Genomic DNA, 21,154 nt, shown 5'->3' on the forward strand with positions numbered 1-21,154 from the left:
TAATGAGCGGTCGCCGGCGCTAAAGCAATCGCCACTCTCCGCCCTCTCGTGTGTCGTCCGAGAGATTATTAAAATAAATCACGAAATTATCGGTCTGGCAGCCGCCAAGGTAAACAAGCCGACAGTGGTGCATTGTCATCGCCAATGACCATAAATCCACGCTGCGCGCTCTGCAGCCGCTTAAATAATTCAAAGAAGAAGACAAAAGTATAGTCGCTTGTTTCTCGGCCTGTTTTGCCGCCGACGAGAGTAATTTAGCAGCCGAGGGACGACGCAGGGAATAAGAGCAGAGCCGCGTGGAAATTAGCTCATTTATTAGAGCCGCTCTGCCCGTGACACCTTTCTCGAGCACCTGCTTTATATTATATTAAGTAAGCGAGAGTGAGAAACGCTGGGCCACTTAATACTTCTTCCTTCTTATAAACGAGTAAATTTAGAGACGAGAACCGAGAACCCTCTCTCGTATATCTCGGAGAGGTGCACGGAAGGAAGGTTTGGGAAAGGCCGGAGAGAAGTAGAGGCGCGAAAAGGGCACTCTGCAGTGAGGCTGAGATTTGTTTTTCTAGGAAATAAATTTAGTTTAGTTTCCTTTTCGTACTCCTTTATTATAATTTTGGCAATAATAATATTATTAATAATAATATTAAAATAATACAACAGATGACACAAAAAGCAAATTCTTAATTTATTCAAGAATAAAAAAATATTAATTAATAAAAGCCTAAAAGGTTTTATTATAATTTAACATTTTTACATTAATTTAAACCTTCATGTGAAAAAAAAAAAAATACACAACTTTTCACAATAAAAAGGATAAAATTTAAAATTTTTAGAAAAAAACACATCTACAAAGAAAAAAAATTATCAAACGGTTCATTAAACGTTTAAAATAGAATTTCACTAAATTTAAATTAAATTCAAATCACCTCGGTTCATCAAAAGTTTGTAGCAAAAATGAAAATATAATCTAGATAATTGATTTTAAATAATTAATGTGTTTACCAAAATTTTAAATTAATTTCAAAATCCTTGTTTAATTTGTATATGATAAATAATTTGAATCTCATTCTGGAATAAAATCTATCAAATTGGCTTATATATAATTTTTTGTAAATAAATTTAAATATTCATTTTAATCGAATAGCTCAATTTGAAAAAGGTTTTTGCGCTGCCAGCACAAAATATAACCTTTTCTTTTGGCGCGTGAGGTGCTCGACGCACGTGCGTTATGTGTCAGCAACTGCGCGAAATAAACTTTGTGTAAATTGGTTGTGAGAGCACGCGTGTTAAAAACGTTCTCGCGCGGTTTTCTCATCAGCTCTCGCGCGAGGTTTTAGCAAAGAGATGTGGCCGCGCGGTGTGTTATTTTTTTGCGCCGAGTGACGCTCGTTCGTGTCCGAGATTATTTATGTTGAGCAAAGCTGCGCGAGTGTACTCACGTGAAGCCACGCACCGTTTTCCACACCCAATTTATCCAGTAATGAGTCAACCACGCTTTTTACAAAAACGCTTTGCTTAAATTTCGCAGAAAAAAAGAGAGAAACGCACAAGTTACAAGAATAAGATCAAAGATATTTTTGTCTCGAAAAATAAGTTTTTATTGTAATAATTTCAATAAATAATACAAAATAGATTCAGAGTTAATTGTAAGTAAAAATTCCACAAATTATTTTATGGAATTTTGTTATCCGTGAAGAATTTGACACATTTTCCAGGAAACTTAATTTCTGCGCTAATCTCTCAGCAGCTCATTTTGTGCATTCTCTTAATTTAATTATGCTGACTTCGCAGTTTCACATCCGCGAAGGTCGAAGAACGGGCCGCTTCACAGCAAGGATTAAGAAACGCACATGTGGCTTGCAGACGAAAGACAAATTTACCTGCGTGCGCTCTCACGGGCGCGACGACAGAAATGCTGAAGGCGCGATGTCGCGGCGACGATTATCGGCGCCAAGTGGCCGCGCCTGCAAATCAACCAACCACGGTTTTTACGATTTTGCAACCAGTTCGGAACGCGTCGCAATAATCAGCCGCAAGTTTCATTTCATTCGCGCAGTTGATGAAATATTAAATTATAAAATGAACACAGCATAAAAGAATTGCCTTTGCGAATAGATCAAGAAAATAAATTTGGAACTATAGAATGTAATTATGATATACATTATGGAAGTGAAGGCGGTATGAGCAACAAATAAATGTAATTTGATGTATAGTTTTAATTTAAATAACTACCAAAATATATAGATCAATATAAACATTAAAAGTAATTTTTAAGGGTAAATAACATAATTATATTTTTACTGATTTATTATATAAAATATTTTTCTCATTTTGTTATTTTATTACAGTCTATTTAAGTTTTATTTATTCAATTAATGTTTTTTTTATTGAGAAAATATCTTTTGTTTGCAATAATATATAATAAATTCAAATCGTCGATACAGGAAGTAAATCTTGTTAAGAGACTTTAAAGGACATAATATTAAGGCTTCTTGGGTTCAACCATGTGATGATGTAAAACTTAAGAATCAACAAAATGGAAATCAACTAAGCGAGCTTTCATCAATTCTCATTGAAATTATTTATGCATCAAAAATAATTAAAATTCCACAATATTAATAAATAGACTCATGTATATTTTGAATCATGTGCCCATTAATTTTAACAATTATAATAAATCTGCTATTTACGCTTCTTTTAACTAAAATTTAAGAAGAAATTTATATATTTACTTTTAATTTTGAAACAAATTCCCTTCCATTAAAAATTTTGTACAAGATGCATTAATTACATCCGCTTGATACTTTTTGTTAATTTTTATTGCCCCTGTTGTAAGTTATAAGAAGCGGATGAACGACAGTTTGTTGTTAACGCAAAAAAAGTGATGCACCCAAAGTGTAATAAAAGCTTGCAAGCATCCCGCGCACATTTGGCGCACGTGTGTGCGCCGCGGTCGAACACATCCATCTTAATAGCCAGACGGAGGTCAATAAACACATCGCCCCAGAGGTGAGCGAAAAGAAAAGAACAAAGTGGCCTTTTGTTCGAACTTGTGTCGGGTCGCGCCAGACATGGACTTATAACAGGGATGGAGACTGAAGAAGGTGAAATTCCTTTCATGCCTTCTCTACCTGGGAGTTCCTTTTTTTCTCCCAAACCTGAGGATGAACAAAATCCCTTTCCTGTTTTGCTTTATATTGTCAGGGAAAATGTGCACGGCACGTGTGCGTCTGGCTGCATTTTTACCACAAAAGAAGAGAAAAGTCGTGTGCAGGGCATACTGCTGGTTGCATTAAATTTTTTTCAATTATGTGAAGAGAAGAACCAGGGGTGCTGCGCGGATGATCTAATTTTATTGTCTAGCACCTTCTCGCGTGAGCCCGCATCAATTTGCGCCGCCGTGTTGTTTGTTAATTTACTTTAGTAATTCTCACATGTGCTGCATGGTGGTACGTGTTTGATCAAATAGAGGACAAATAATTGCTTAATTGGCGCAGTAAATTGCAAGATTAACATGAAAATAATATTAACTTAAATCCCTAAAATATAAAAATAATTCAAAAGAAGTGAAATTTTCGACTGAAACATCAAAATCACAATTTAAATTCAATTATTTTAATTAATTTGAAAATAATATTTAATTGCAACGAAACTTTGAGCAGTGCATTTTTTTAATTGAATTTTGAAGGCAAATTCGGTAAATCTGGGTGAATTTATTACGAATCAATAGCAAAATCGTTGTTTTTATTAGTTTTTTTTTTCAATTCTATATAAATTTTTTCTTTAATTTTGTTAAGCATATTTAAGACATTAAATTTGTATCATTTTAATATTGGTTACTTTTTTGTTTTTTCATGATGAACCTCAAACTTTAATTCAAATACGAAAGGGGTCATAGTCCTTTTCATACATAATCATTATTCAAAAGTCTCCATTTTAATTAAGTGGAGACTTTGGCCATCAACGTTTATCATCTGCCGAGTCTGGAGCACACGGTGATGGTGGTCTGGCCACTCTGGCCGGCGTTCTCATCGTTGGTCTCGCATCTCATTTCATTATTCCGCCAGGTTTAACGAGCTCAATAGGTTTTGCTTGTGGCTGCTGCGCGCGGTATTATGATGATGGACACTCACCTTATTCTCGGGGCTTAATCAAGACACAATGCTGCCTTTGTCCGGCCGAGTAGCTTCTCACAGCCTTATAGTTAGTTAGTTAGTTGGCTGCGCGTCTCTTTCACGTGACACACAACCCAGTATCGCATCATACCGGGCCGTTGTATTATATTCATCTGCACCACCATCGTCTCATTAAGTCCCTCACACAACACTCGCCGAGGGTGCACAATTGGCCCATTTCGTTATATACAATTCAAATTATTCCATTATGAAAAAATAATTCCAACTATAAAAGCCTTGCATAGATAAAAACTCACAAAGAATAATAAATACGTTTTGATAAAAAAGCATAATTAAAAATAAATAGAAAAAAGTGGTAAAGGATTTTTTATTTTTGTCTGTTATTTTCATGAAAGTTTTTTCATCTCATGAACAGGAAAAGAAACTGCATGAAAAGCGGTATATTTTCAATATGAATTGGAATAAAAATCCAAATTTTGAAACAAAAAGATAAAGAATCATCTTAATCCAGAAATTAACTAAAACCCTTTAACCTTAATTTGCTAAATTCAATATTTATTTTAATTATTTTCTTAAAAATTCATTGTGATGAGAAATTATTATATTATAAGTGTCAAAGAAATTCAACATTATTATTTTAAATTTTATAATTTTATCATCAATTAAATCACGATGTCCGAGATTGATCTTGTCCGGTGTTGTATAATTTCAAAGGTCAAATATTTTAAGAAAGCAAACATGTCGGCGTTGAAGTCATCGTCACTGCACCATCACGTATTATATTGTTGTCACCACACACAGAGAGAAGTAAGTGTTATTGACACCGTTTGCTCTCTATGATACGCCTCCGGTCACCCTGCACGGAGAACTCGGATCAACGGAGGACAGGTCATGGCTACGAGCGAGAAGTTTCTTAATTGTTTTGATGCGCGCGGTGTGCACCAATACTGATAAGAACAATCTTTGTTGATATTGTTGTCCTAGGCCACAGGATTCACAGGAACCGCGACGGTCAGGGGGCGCCCTTCGGACCTATAATTTGTATACATCTCTGTTTGTCATCGATATGACTGCGCCGCACAATTAGCTTATTGATTTGGAAATAAACATCAAATAATATACAGTGCTGGGTGACATTGCATACCTTTATAAAGAATCATTATTTCTAGATGAATATAAATATGTGGACAGGACAAAGGCAAGGAGTTCAATAAGATTGTAAATTTGGTCTGAATTTCAAAACAATCAAATTATATTGTTTGTTTATTTATTTATTCTCCATTAGATACACAGACACGAATAAAGCATAAAAAAAATACTGAAAAATTACAGAAGAAGCTAATAATAAATTTAAAAAGAGACAAATATATCAAATTTTAAATGTTATTCGGAAAAGTTCCCAAATTTTTATTAAAAAAAAAAAAAAATCCAAAACGCTTTGACAATTTTAACATTTAAAAGTTTTGATCACAACAAATGTAATTATTATTTTTGTTTTTTAGTCCAAATTGTTAGATCTCAATGTTAACATTCAATTGTTGAAAACAACTTATTTAAAAAGATAGGAATTGCTGTACGAAACGACATGAATTTTGCTAAAATCTTCCAAGATCAAAACAGATCAAAAATACTCTGACCACTGCGCAGTGAGCTTCGGTTGGCTTGGTTTTTATGTTCTTATCACTTAGGTTTTGTCCGTATGAATTGTATAAAAAGTTAAAAACATATAAATCAGTCAATTAAATCAATAAATATTCATTCAGTCTTGGCTAAAAAAACTGCAAACCATTTCACATGCACATTTATTATAAATTTTATGAACGATCAACAATCGAGGTAAACAAATTGCAATTTTGTAGGGAATTCAAGGATTGGCAGATATCAAAATCGATTAAAATGTAAAATGGCAGAATTTAAAGAAAAGAGTGAACAGAATTTTCAGAATTGCACCTTATTTGATTTAATTCAAATATATGAAGTATTTCTTTTTTAGATTTGCTTCTGCCTTCCGCAATTTGAATAGCTTTTCATGGATTGTAAAACAAATCGGGTTTTATTGAATCCCAATAAATTTATGAAAAGAAAAAGAGACAATATTTTATTGTTCGCAATGAAATCAGAAATGATTTATTATCCATATTTAAAATAAAAAAATCTTTCCCCTATTTGTGGTGGGCAAACCCGAACTGCATTAATTTTTGGAAGTAGATAACAAATTTAAACTAATCTTGAATTTTTTCCTTCTATATCCTCCTATTTAAACTTGGAAAAGCATTATTAATATTTTAGTTGACTGAATAATATTTTTGGAAAAGCGTCCCTCGCCGATTGACTTTGCCGCCCCCACGCGCGACTTGTTGGCTGCCCCCTCGGCGAGTGCGAGTGTGTGTCCCAGATACCCCCTTTTTCGAAACAAATAATAATCAATTCGGGAACGACGAGGACGGAACGAACCGGAGAGGTAAAGCGAGAGAGCAAGAGCGGAGGCTGTGCTTCCCCTATTGGTGCGGCGTGCTGGCCATGTGGGTGCTGCCGTAGCCCCATCGCGGCCTCCCCACCTCTCATCAGTCGCTCTTGCCGTGTGCCAGCGATCGGAGGTGTTTTGCTCGCGCTTGTGGAACGGACCCCGTGTGTGCTTCTCGGTGGTGCAGTGTCACGGTGCATTCCTCGCACCAACACGGACCCTTTGACCCCGTCAGGGCGCCGCCGATAGACCATGTCAGGCCGCAGAAAGAAGGGTGTCGTCAAGCGCATCACATTAGGTATGCAAATTTCGTTTCTTACCTGTCGCGAGACGTGGCCCCTCCCGCCCCCACCGACGCGCGCGTCCCTTCAGGAATTCGAATCACCACCTTCGCCCTAAAACCAGGGCCCCTTCTTTGTAAGTCTTTCCTGCCGAGCATGTTGTCTATTCGATGACATCATACCAAACACGATTTGAATTACGGCGCCGGCGCTGTCGGAAAGTGATGCCTGCGCTGCTCTGGACCTGTTTCTCAATCTCATTCCTTCATTTGCCGTTGCCCAGCAGCCGTCTTAGCTTAAAAACTACCTAAAGGTTTTAAGAATCCGGCACAAGATGAACTACCTTTTTGTTTAATTTCTGACGAATTTGAAAAGCATCAACAAATTTTTCCCATTAGTCATTCATCAACAGCAATCTCAAGGTCATGAGCGTAAACAATTTTAAGTAGAAGTAAACTTTAGAAATTTAACACACCTTAAAAAATTTATGTAAACATTTTGTGTTATTAAATAAATATTAAATAACGATTTAATAAAACTTATATTCAATTTTAATTCTTGAAGTATTAAATTTTTATTGTATTTTTATATATAAAATGTTTTATACACTTACTTTTATGATAATAGGCGTTTATTATTTTTATAGTTTTAAAATGCAGAAAAATAAAATTTTTACAAATAATTAAATATAACGACAGGTATCAACACACACACACTTAATTGATAAAATTACTTCACCGAGGTGTCCGAGGTTCTTAAACTGTGGCTGTCTTAATTATTTATGTCCGCATTCATAATAATTATAAATTCAAAATAATAAGAGATTGCGATAATATGTAATATTGTTGAGCTCCGAGATATGGTTTTGGAATAACCTTATCAGATTGAATCAAGCGCAGCAGCATCAAATAATAATTGCAATAATGCCAATTGAATGTTTGGATTCAATGAAAACTCCTTCAAATACTGTAAAACTATAAATGCATCGGTTATTTGCAATAAAAAACGTGTCATCTACTTTTTTTCTATCAAAACAGAGAGATTTTTATTGATAAACTTAATATTTGGAAATAAAAAAAAATCTATAAATCATGTAGTTCAAATATTTTCGCTAACATTTTTTGTTAACACATTTTGTTTTCGAAAATAAAAAAATTAACAACAAGGAAAACCCCGGCCCGAATTCTTCACTTTTAAAATACAGAAAATTTTCATATTATTCTAAAAATAATTTCAATTTACTCCTCCTTTAAATTTCTGGTGATAGTTTTGTTGGTTGGAAAATTGCATTTACGACCGCAAGATTAGTCTCTCCTGCATTAAAAATGGACAAGATTACCCTACACTGGGGCGAGGAGATTTTTCATCAGTTTTGCTCCGGTGGAAAATCCCCCAAGTAATCTTGGCCTCATCCTGCTCTCTCAATGCAGACAAATTGGCGTCGGAGGTGTAAATAAATTTACTGCGCGCAAAAATGTGGCGGCGGAGTTAAAATTAATGGCAGTAATCAGCAGCCTTTTTCCACGGCGTGAATAATTAATTTGAAATCGAGACGAGCTGCTGGGGATTTTATATATAATTTGTTTATAACGCAGCGAGATAGAGAGGCGGAGGCTGCGGTGCTGGCCGCCCCGAGTAGTTTGTTACGACTGTTACTAGAGGGCTAACAATGGCCGTGGATGGAAAGATCTGCGCTCGGCTGCTGCATCTCGCCAACGAGATGGACCGGCGCAGGCAATGCGGGAAACAAGGGAGAAAACGGCAGCTGCACATTAAAAGCAGCGCTGATTGAATTGCCATCAACGCGCGCGTTTGACTGAAAATCGAATCTATGCGACGAAGTGGTAAAAAAAAAAAAATTAAGGTGTTGATAAGTTTTCGTGTTGCTTTTCATGAAAGAAATCGTTACTGTGAAAAATTAATACTGTAAAATGATCAATTTTTTAAATACAGATGTATTTAGTGAATTTCGGAGCTTTTTAGCTTGCGGCGCATTGAGGTCTTTTTATATCTTGGAATTTTTACCAAAATTCTTGCTAAAATTAGGTTTTGGTGCCATTTTTTCCAACAATTACCCTATTTTCAATGATAAAAATGTGATGTAATAATTTAATAGGCAAATAAATAACAATTTCGGTCATTTAGAAAATTAGAAAAATGTTTTAATTCAAAATATTTATATTAATATTGTTGAAACAAAGTTTTCTATTTGTCCAAATTGTTACATCACTTTTTTTTACATTTCAATTGTTGAAAACAATTCATTTGAAGGAAAAGGAATTTTTAAACAAAACGGCACCACCAATTAGCAAGAATTTTGCTAAAACTTTTGGATGGGAAAAGCTCCCATTTTCTAATTTACGACTGTAATTTTTTGGTCATTTTTTACATTAAGTGTTTGGAATTTTATATTCTTTTAAATTTATTTTGATAATACTTGTTTAAACAAGAAAAATAAAACATATTAAATTCAATTATTTTCTAACTGAATATTTGCAATAATTAGACCCAAAGGTGTCATGGGAAAGGAAATTTAGATTGGTTTCCGCGTGAATATTCGAATTTAATGTGTCATTTTTTTTCTTTTTTAAACAAATTTTCCATCAATTTATGCTTCCAAAATGGAAAAAAGAAGTAATAAAATCAAAAGATGTTTTTATTCGCTTATTAGCAAAATTAAGCTAGTGTATTTGAAAAACTATTCGTTTGAAAGTGTTTTGTTTATGCAGTATTTTACTATTTGATCACCCGGTTTTCCTTTCAAGCATTTAAACTCAATATATCGTATTAGAAGGGCCAGTGTGCGTGTTCTGGCTAGTGTCCATTTGACGCGGGGCACTCATGATGCTCTGCGTGAAAATATCAGTTCTCCTGCGCCATAATTTACATTGCTCGTCCGAAAACAGACTGTTAATAGTTAATAAACTGCCACCCACCCACGCTTCAACCTCTCACTTTCCCTTTCAAAATATTTTTCATTTCCTTTGCGATGACCGTCCAAAAATTTTTACGTAAACGCGGGACAATTTTTTATAAATCGAGGCGCGCAGGAGTACATTCTGGTGTTTTTTGCTTTGGACAAAAAAAAATCACTCTAGAGAGTATTTGAATGATGATGGCGTATGAAAAACAAACACGCTCTCCAAAACTTCATGGGTGGTTCGGAAAGCATAAAAAGCTAGACACGGCGTGAGTGAAAATAAAATCTCACGAGAGAGACGCGCGGGTTATTGTTCTTGGGGAGAAAATAGCGCACAGGTGAAGATAGCATTATTACTGCTCAGGCTTTTTATTTAGGCGGAGAGAGGGTGTTATTATTATGGACGTTTGGAACCGGAGCCAAAAATAACAGCATAAAATTGTCTGGATTCAAAATTGAATTGAAATTTTCTCAATCGAGGGTTGATTCTTGGTGATTTGAATTTAAAATCGAGTTTTTCTCGACGGGTTTTGTGGAAAAACAAAATCCTGCTCTACATGTTATGAGCTGTGAAATTATTTTGACAAAAATGACTAAATATTATGAATAGTTGATTTCGTCGAATATTTAATTTTTTTTCAGTTACAATTTTATTGAAAATTTAACAATTATTTTTGCAACTATTTTTCAAATTTCCTTTTATTATTCCAAATCACCATATTTAATTATAATTTTAACTAAGATTTCTGAGAAAAATTAGTTCTTGGGGAAATTCAATGCCTAAATTTTAGACAGAATTGCCTTTTCAGAGACGACGTGATTTACTGCAGCCCCATTTTTATACCTGCTGGGGCGTCTTTTCTTCCCTCCCTCTTTCAAGTGAGGTGCTTTTTGCCTTTCGCCTCGCCACATGCTGCACAGCCGTTCTCGTTCTTATTATTATTATTATATATGTGCCCAGCAGAGAGGTTTTGTGCGACGGCATAACAAATGTTTGCTAAAAGCCCGGCTGCCGGAAAGCACCTTTTTCACGAAATTTCCTTTTGTCACACGCCATTGCGACCCAAGAAACGGGATTTCTTTCAATGCACGCGTGAAGCGTGTAAAAAAAAACAAACCTCGATTTTCGTTGGGGTTTCGTTGGCCAGGCTGCCGGCGATTGGATCTCTTTTGCACCTGTGCAGGTGCGAGAGAGCGGCGGAGGCGGAGCCGCGCACCCAACCAATCGCACCGGAGGCACTCACCTGTGACGGTGAACGGAGACTTCACTCGACGCACCTATCGGTCCCAAAATTTACAAAAAAAATAGTAACAAAATTTCCCTTTTTTGTTTGTTAAATATTTAAAAGAAATTTCAAGCTTTTTAAATTATTTGTTGATTTTTTTATGCTTATAAATTCATTTTGGTTAATGAGAAGAAAAGTTTTGTAGCATCAGCTGTTTCTGAAATTAGTTTGCCTGTGATTATCGATTAAAGTTTTGGGCTATTTCCGCCTGCGAGAGCTGGGCGAATCCATAACACGCGGCGGGAGAAAGTTCTTGCACGGTGCTGACATCTCTCCTTATCACCCTTTAGTCTTGCAACCAACGATCGCCGCTCTTTCTTCCCAACCAAGCCACGTATGCAGCCCACCGAAGAATTTTATTCTATTCAAAATGTTATTAAAAAAAATAATGGTTTTTATCAAAATCTTTCTCCTTTTCTTATATTCGATTTTTCCGGACTTTCCGAGGTGCTGCTTCTCTTGTGTATAGATTTTTGCCCGCTCGACGTGTGTAGCGGCAGCTTTTATCAGCGCAATTATGCAAAGTAGGTCGAGAGGCCCCGTGTGTGTGGCTCGATACTTTGCTCTTTTCTTCTCTTTCTTTCTTTCTCTCTCTTTTGCAGAAATTGACAACGCCGAAACGCATCATCTCGGTGCCGCCGCAATCTCTCCGTAATTTATAGGTCTTTTGCGACCCAAAGTATATATTCATAAATTTTTTCAATCACTCGGTCCGAAATTATCGGTCCCTGGAGAGGAAAGTGCCGAAGCATTCACCTAAACCTGAAGCAGTGACCGACCAGGCGCACATATAAATAATCGGCGCGAAAAAGTGATAACGCGCCGCAGAAATTCGCCCCCTGCACACGCTGCTCTTTTTTTGGTTTTTGCTTTTGCGGCGCGATACGTCCTTTGTGGGTGTCTTGGGACGCAATTCAATATGAGATTTCGCTAAGAATGGAATACTGAACAGAGGGAGATGGACGCTGCACTGCACTTATTTCGTTTATTTTCATGCGGTGAATATCAGCTCAGAGGCGATGATAAGAAATAATGTATCGGAAATCCCCTTTGACTTATGCAACTCGCACGTCAAAGTATTTTCTTTAGTTTTCTTTTTTGCTGTATTTTTAAATAATTTATTTATCTTTAAATATAATTATTATATTTAAATTAATTATTTTTATGTCATTTCTATTTTTTTTGGTAATCAAAATATTTGATGATCATATATTTTCCTCCCCTGAAATTTGTAATTAATTTTTTTAGGTATTAATAAAAAAAAAAATGTTTTTTAACCTATTGGTTGAAGATCGGCGTTAATTGATATAAAATAGAAGTTATTTTTTTTTTGTGCGGCAGAGGCCTTCTTTTTCCGCCTGCTTTTATTGGAAAAGTTGCGGCCAGCACATGTTTTGCTGTATATTTTGCTCTCTCCGTCCCTTTTCCTCTATTATCGGAGAAGCAGTTGGGGCGGAAGCAGTCACAGGTGCGCGAATCTGCGCCGCCGAGGTGCCGGCCTCTGATTAAGATCGGCCGGGAAACGCATTAGTCACGCCCCTCCCTCGACCAACAACAACTGCTCTGCTCGTAACTACCTTAAAACTCTCCACAACTTTGTCCGAAGTTTTCAGTTCCCATTTTTTCCACATTCCAGAAGTTTTAATTTAGTTTTTTAGTCATTCTGCCTTGTAATGTTTAAAAAAAAACTAATTAGATACGTTTTTGTTTCAGGTAAGGACGAATTTTCATCTTAATTCGAGATCTCTCCCCTTTTGTGAGTAAAATATGATTTCTAAATCGAGTTTTAGAGGAGATTTTAATTCTGATTTGCATTTCCGAATAATCAGATGTTTTCAAATTTCCTGTTTTCTCTCTCATTTGTAATCAACGCAATTTCGGTCGCAACTCGAGTAAGAGAATTTGTGTGTGATTTATGGAGGTCGCTACTCCAGTGCTCATTTCGCCATCGCACCGCGGCGGGAATTAAACACGTATATATATTATTCCATGCTGTTTTATTGTTTCGATTCCGGCGCGGCGTTAATGTTTCGACACACACCCGCGAAATAATCTGAAACGAAAACGTAGCACTCGACAAGAACATAACATATGAAGCAGCTCTTGCTGCTTTATGACTTTTGCTGGCTTGAAATGAGAGAGAATCCGCCTGGCGCCGAATCTTCCGTTCGTTCTTATTCGGCGCAGAACCGCAGGATTTAAAAAGACGAGCAATTAATATAGCGAATGCAAATAAGAGAGGCGCCCGCGTAAGCCAATCTGGGAACGACGGCACCTGGACGTGTCGCTCGTGTTTATCTTTCGGAGGTGCTCTCAAAGTCCCCATTCACCATTCTTCCCTCTCGAAAAACAAACTCCAGCGCTTTTCAATTTTTCTCTCTCCTTTGTCCGAAGCTCTCTACTTTTATTGTCCACTTTAAACACTCGAAAACTATTTTTCTTTCCAAGGAGAACTCTCGAAGGGAAATTTCCTAAGAAAATATATAAATATTGCGTCGAGCGAGATTTATAAACTTTCAACCCTGATTTCTCTTGCTTTGTTATTTTAATTTTGGTATGGCGTCGACGCCGGCGAAATAAGGTTTTGTTTTAATTAGTTGGCTCGACGCAACTTTTGATATTGTTACACGACAAGCAGCAAATTTCGCGTGTAATCCGATTACGCCATACAATCTATAACACACACACACGCCGCCGCGCCAGTGACGCGGAATAAATTCTAATTGACACGCCAGGGCACCGTCATTTTCCTTTATACATTATTTTTAATACCTTTATGCAAATAGACCCTGCTGCATTTATATAAAATTTAATCCCGGCGCATGCATATGCATTAGAAATCTTTCGCGCGATGCACGTCGCTCAACTCTTTGCTTTGTTTCTTTCGCCGCCTGCGCGAGCGATGATTAATTCTTCGTTACTCCTGCGATGTCGTGCGGGGTCGCTCGTTTTAATTAATAATCCCGCCGCCGAGTCCAACTCTCAACCCTTTTTGCATCTTAATCACTTTGATTTCGATGCCTGCTGCTGCTGCACAAACTTTCAAATGGAATTGCAGCAGAAAATTCATAATTTGAACAATTCTGCATATTTATATAATTTATTTGAAGTGTAATTTTTACTCTTACTGTTTATATTTGATTAAAATTATTTAATTTTTTTTAATTGACATTTAAACGAGATTAAATATTATTTATTGATTTCTTTAAATTTGTATTTTACGATATTAAGTAATATTAAAACCATATATTGCTGAGATTAAGCTTTTGAAAGATAAGTTAAATAATTTCGTAGCTAGATTATTAAAAAATATAAAATATATATAATTGAGGGTTTCATGGTTGTGTAAAATTAGTTATTTTCATATTCCTATAAATAAAAGATCGGATATTTTGGGTCCTTTATTCTTTTTTGGGTCCTTTATTATTTTTAATTGTAATTTTAATGCATCCATCATTCAAGGAGCTTCAGATTGATAAAAAAAAACCAATGTGATTTATAATAAAATGATGAAATTTTTATCAAATACCGGCCAGCATAATATCTGTGTGCAAGAATTCTTCTCTCACTCAATTCGTCCCCTGCATGGTGTTCTCATGCATGTGTGTACTTAGGTTGTGCACACACGGGGCGCGAGAGAGGTGAATTGATTGCGCCCGCATCCTTAAAACCGCATCCACATTCATTTTCTCCAAAGTGGACTCGGCTTAAACAGATTACCCTTATTTTATTTCGCCCTCGCTCGCTCGGCTGCTTTTTTGCGCCGAGAACAACCTGCGCGAAAATCCTTTGGAAATTCGGTTCGTGGTCGCGGCTCCGTCCGTCCGCCCGCACCACCTGGGGTAAGCCGAAGAGAGTGAATTATGCTCGTCCCCTTCTTCTCCTTTGATACCAGCAGCAGAAAATTGGATGGACGCGCGTGACCCCCATGTGAGGCAGATCGAAAATCTGTCAAGTTTTGAGCAGCTGAGGAAATCTATTCACATTGTTCAGGAAGAAAAGTTTGAAAGTTAGGCAAGCCAGGTGAGCACAGGTAACGAACCGGTTGCATATATCCTCAGGGACTAGGTAAATTCAGGATATAACAATTTTTTCCCCAAGATATTTGACAACTAAAAAAACCATTAAGCAAAACCGGAATTAAATGAAGAAAAAGAAACACTTATATAAATTTTATTTCACCTAAAAACTCCCTCGTAAATATATTTACAAAATTAAGTAAACCTATTAAAAAAATTAAATAACAAAACCATGTTAATACGGAATTGAAATTAATGGACAATTCACTACTTTCAAAAACATAGCATATCATTGTGGGCCGTTCAAATAAATCGTCAGTGCTGTTCGCAGCTAAAACAAAACTCATTCCGCCTGCGAGATTTATTTTCAAAATAACGACGCCGTCGCTATTCTATTTCAGCAGCAGTGGACAATTAATAAAGCATCACTCGCGGTGCCATAAAGCTGTGTATGTTTACTCTGGCCTGTCGCTTTCGGCACTTTCATATTTTCCCTCGTGCGAACTGTGACACCACCCTCGTGATTTACAATTACTTACACATCGCAAATCAAAGATTATCAAGTCTATTTTTAAACAAATTCATTTCCATTTCGTTCAGAAGGCGGAGAATTTTAGGAATTATAAAACTCAAATCATATCTTTTTATAATATTAAGAAATTATATGATAAAAAAATTTATCAATCAAATATTTTTACTTCAAGTAAAATCAAGAAGGAAATGATGAGATCGGGGTTTTCCTAATTGTAAAAAATTGTTTTTATCAAAAACAAATGGCTCTACCAGTTTCGGTCACTAAAAAAATTTAAAATTTACCGAATCTCTACTTGCTTTTTGCCTTTGGCACGACAACATTCGCTTTTGTTTTCTCTCGTTTGAGCTTCATCTTTTTGTTCGGAGAATAAAACAAAACTGACAATTAAATTTATCGCCGCACGCGCGCTCGCTCGCTCGCGACCTATTCTATGTGAAATAGTGCTCTGGACGAAAGTAACTAACTCTCTCGCCACCGCGCGACTGATCTAGATTTATATCGCGTGCGGACGCATTTTTCGGGTTTTGTCGTCGCACTTTTTGCTCGCATTATTTATCATTGGTGCGGATCCGCGCAATTATTTATTGCGCTAAATGACACGCACACACCCCGCAGCAGAAAATTCTCTATTGTGTATTATTTACTTCACTTTGCTGATTGACTAAAAACTTTTCATCTTAAATTCCTTAATTTATTAAAAAAAAATGTTTATTTTGGAAAATATTTAGTAATTTTAAAAGAGGAATATTATTTCTTATTAAAATTGAAGAACAATATTTTTATTTTGGTTAAATTTTATGATTATTGAATTTGACAAACAAAATGAAAGAGGTACTGCTTAAAATTTGTTGATAACTCTGGAATGTACACGATGATGTGTAATTTATGTACTTTTGGCGCGCGCGGTCTGAATAATCATTGTTCTCCAGCAGCAGCAGCAGCGTCACCACCACATTATTGACAGTCATCGAGTCGAGTGAATAAATAAATTGGTGTTTGCCATTCATTATTCGATCAACCGACAGCATGTTGGGAGTCAATCGCTCTCTGACAAACGCGACCGGCAGCAATAATAATTATTATTACTCTTGTCTGTGCCTCGGATTCAATTGCAGCAATTACACAGCAGGCCGACGCGTATTTTAATTTTCAATAAAACAATCCGTCGAACGAATTCATAAAAGCTGTTATGCAACACATAAATATGTGACACGAGTGCTTTTATTTTTAAAAGGCCATTCTCTCTGCTGCTGCGTGATAAAGCAGCGGATTCTTTTTTTCTCTGGCCGCGAACACATCCACGTATACAAAATGTGTTGCTGCGGCGCGCACGTTTTCGTGTACGATTATTTTTCCAGCACTTTTGCTCCTCTTTATTCATGCGGGGAATAACAACAAGTGCTGCTGGCTGCTGCGTTATTATGATACGCGCGCAATGGACATGGCCCGCAGAGAGGCGAAGTATAACATACGTTTTAATTCGAAATGAGAATTCTGCGGTCGAAAACATGCACATTGCTGCAGACACTGTGTGCTCAAAACATACACGCTGACGGGAACAAAAAAAAATACGTTTCCGCCATGACGGCTCTCCTGGACGCGCCTTTTGTTCTGATTTTTTTTTGTAATAATTAATATTTCCCATGTGCCGTGTTTGAGAGCGGATTTTCAGCAGCATCGATAAATGCTAGAGTTACGAATGTTCTAAAACCAAAAATATGTTTGTAAAACTAAAATATAGTTGTTTCTTTAAAGGAAAATTGCAAAAAAATAACACATCTTTTAAATTTAATAATAAAGTATTTATTTAATTCAGATTTTAATATTAAAATACATATTTACTTTATATTTGCAAATAATTTAATTTTTTTTTTATATTTTACTGTAATAATTTGTCAAAAGCGAAAGTTTTTAATTGTGTATATTCTGCATGTATTTTTTTAAAATAATATCTTTAAATAAATTGATATAAAAAACATATATTATACAACTGTACTGCCATCTTTACACCATTCGTTCTTTAATAAATTAAATTATTTCAGAATTCCTTAAGGCGATTAGTCGCAGTACTAATTTAAATTAAATTAGTTAGTATGTATTGGTTTCTTTATTGAAATTTGTTGTTTCTGAAATAGGATAAATCATTATATTATTAGAATTTGGATAATAATAAACTGAGTGTAAACTGCACATATATTCAAAAGTAAAGAAATCGATTTGCTATAAAGAGAGGAAAACCAGTTTATAAAATTTCTCAAATACAAGAAAATGGTAAATTTTCACATTATAAGTTTTACATCTTAACCAATCAAATTAAAAACCAGCATTTATGGACGCACTTTGCTTTTTTAATTCACTTCATTTGAAATGCTTAAATTTTAATCGTATTTTTGTCTGTTGTGAAAAGTAATTAATAAAATAAGCTGGTTGTCAAGTTCTTTCAATTTTCAATAGAAACTTTAAATCTGCTCCCGCAGTGAATGGTCCATCGGTGTCCTAGCTCATGTGATGCGAGCCCGATTAGACCGTTGCTGCTTTTTCCGCTTATTTTCCCTGCTCGCCGGTTTGTCTCTCTTCTCGTCATTTAACCTGCCCGCCGCGTTTTTTCCCCACAGCTCTTTTTTTTTCATTCATTCATTCACGTGCTGGTCTCTCTCGCAATTAAAAAGGGACGCTCAACTGGGACCCTCCGCGTGTCTCTCTGGCCACTTTTTTATTATTCATCTGCCGGTTCGACGCGCGGTGCGGCCTTTTTCATTTGTGATTTGCGGACGAGAAAAGGACACGGCGCGCAATCTGCCCGACATATGTACCACACCTCAAAAAGTCATTAACCTATCGGTTTTGCGCGCCGCAATTATGCCGCCGCCGATCCCCTCTGCCGCCGCCGAACACACAATTAAACGTCAATCAATCATTCGCACCGATGACAGCTTTCGGCGGCGTCTGTTTGCTGAGGTGTTGTTTTAATTACGTGTCGCTTCGCCTAGCTCAAGGTAGACTGCTCTGCGCCTCTGTATGTATGTTTGCGGTCGGGTTACGTTGTTGGCTTGTCAGCAACGACGGATTCATTATATGCTGTTGAGAGCATTGATTGTTCTCCGAAAAACAGCGCCCTCGAAATAAACTTGCAAAATGGATGAGTAAAGAAAATATAAATAGTAAGATGATGAGGAAAAGGAAAAGTTTTTATTTTTAGAGATTTCTATAAATTAATTGAAAAATAACTATTTAGCTAAAAGGAAGAAAAGTAAAATTATGCTTTTTTTAACAGAGAAAGGATGTTTTTGTCCAATTCATTTATTCTCTTGCAACAAGTCATAGAAATATGTAAAAGTCACATTGTGAGATAATTAGCAACCAGTTCTGGTAAACAACTTAAATTAATTGTTAAACTCATGTTCCTAATTTGAAAGCTAAAGTATTATCAATTAAATTAAGCCTACTCGCACAAATTGTGGTATCTAGATTCTATTAGAAACATCAAGTTTGTTAACATTGGCGAAATGATTTTTAAATCATTACATAATATTGTCCAAACGTCAATGTGAGGTACTCATAAAATGAATAAATATATCTAAAAAAATAAATTATTAACTATTTAGGCTTTGTTACACATAAAACTCATTAAACTTAACAAAAATTGCATGTTTAATATATAATTTAAAAAATATAAAAATTATTATCTGGTCAAAACAGTTAATAAAAGAGGAAAAATAAAATTAATAACAGAATATATTAAATAAATAGTTGTTTATTTTATTGTCAAATATTATTTATTTTGTTGTTTTCCGCTAAAGCTTGCTGACTGAATTTTTTATTTTTTGCATTCCATATTTCATATTGATGGATATTGTTGACTTTAATCATGAACAGAATTTAAAATTAGAGAAATATTAGCAAAAATGTGATTTTGATGTATTTTTGTAATTTCAAACTTTGTATTTATTCCAAATTTGAGCTTCTGATATGGTTGTAATTTTGCATAAAAATTTGGTTAGATTTTTCTTATTTTAATTTCAATCCATTTCATTGTTGTGTAATTTCCAAGGCGAAATTTCATGAGATAGAAAATAATTTCAAAAATTAGCAAAAATATTTGATTGCACAGAATTTTTCAGCTCTTTGAAAGTGTTTGACTTTTAGCCGTCTCGTAATTAGCGGCTGGTTTGGTCCGTCTGTGCACTCGATCGCGGCGGCTCAAATTAGCGCAGTGCAGCGATAAATCACGTCACCTTTTTCAAATAATCAGGTGCCGCTCTCTCTTCTCTTTCGGCGCGCGCGACACCGCGAAATCTATTATTGGGGCGGGCTGCATTCCAGTCTCGTCTTTTTGCCGCAAGTGCGTCGGTCGGCGCGAGAGGTGCCAAACCTGGCCAGCCAGCGACAGATGGACGCACCTGGCGCCTGTTTATTGTTCCTAACCCTTTCTCTGTGCGCCGCGGCCGTAAAGAGGTCGCGCGAGCCCGGCTGACGCGCGCGCGATACAGAACAAATAATCTATCCGCCGCGTATATAAAAATTACTTTCCCTTCCTGTATTTACAGCTCGACGGACGGACGGATGGGCAAGGTGTGTGGCATTTCTGATTACATCGGCCGCGTGTATATTTTCGTTTGCATTTCCACCAGCGAGTGTCGCCGGCCGCGAGCATATAATGAAAACAAGCAGCGGCAACAAAAAAGATGACACTCGTATTTCAATCCGAAGCAGGTGCATCTCATCTCTCTCGACTTCGGCGGTCCAGAGAAACAAAGGATGAATGTTCGGCTTGAAGCAAGGAGCATAAAATAAATAAAATAATATTTAACTCTTATTTTTATAAAATTAAAGATCATTTTAAATAGAATTTAAATAATATTTTTTTTAAATTTTACTAAAATTTAACGTTTAACCGTTTTTTTAACAAATAAAGTTTTTGGTAAGATATAAGTTTAATTTTTGTGTTGCACATGGTAAATATTGTTTATTAGTTTTTAAGGAAATAATATATCTATAAATATTACAGATTAATCAGGCGAAATTATATTATGCAACCTGATGTGAATTTTGACAATCTGCTTTTCATCGTCATATAAATTTTTATTTTATAATTGAAAATGATTTATTAAACTTGAATGAAAAAAAAATGAAAATTATATCATTAATGACTTTGTTCACTTTATGCTTCTTCCACATTTAATATAAAATAATAGTAAAACTTTGCCAAAGTGGAATCAGATTTTGTGACGGCGCGGATTGTTGTCGGGCGTGCCAATTTCACGGTGATGCATCGCCGTCGTATTTTTATATTTTATTTATTTTTCCCTCCTCTGCGGAATTCATCGCGCTGCTCTTTGTGTGTGTCGCTTGCTTTTTGTACATATATTGGCGTGTGCACACGGCTGAGTGGGCGCTTTCGCAATAGAAATATAATGGAAACCTCGTGCACGTCACATTATCTCCTCTCGCGGAGACAAATAATTCAATAACACAAAACAGGCACCGCATTTTCCGCCGTCAAAGAGACGCAG

The 21,154-nt window shown here is 35.9% G+C and overlaps 1 protein-coding gene across 3 annotated transcripts in view; it reads left to right on the top strand.

Annotated features, from left to right (window-relative positions):
- Positions 1-21,154, top strand: part of LOC132199228 (zinc finger E-box-binding homeobox 2-like) — a 286,705-nt gene that overhangs the window by 119,666 nt on the left and 145,885 nt on the right. The window contains exon 1 of one of the 3 annotated variants that reach the window (XM_059623802.1): positions 6,728-6,898. The exons of the other annotated variants lie outside the window; for them this stretch is intronic. Within the exon in view, the coding sequence (XP_059479785.1) occupies positions 6,853-6,898 (46 nt within the window). The 5' untranslated portion in view covers positions 6,728-6,852. Of the gene's footprint in view, positions 1-6,727; positions 6,899-21,154 lie in introns of those variants that run through there. 3 annotated transcript variants of the gene reach the window in all.

This window comes from Neocloeon triangulifer, unplaced genomic scaffold (genome assembly GCF_031216515.1).
Source record: "Neocloeon triangulifer isolate White Clay Creek 2 clone unplaced genomic scaffold, ASM3121651v1 ptg000013l, whole genome shotgun sequence".
Classification (NCBI taxonomy): Eukaryota; Metazoa; Arthropoda; class Insecta; order Ephemeroptera; family Baetidae; genus Neocloeon; species Neocloeon triangulifer.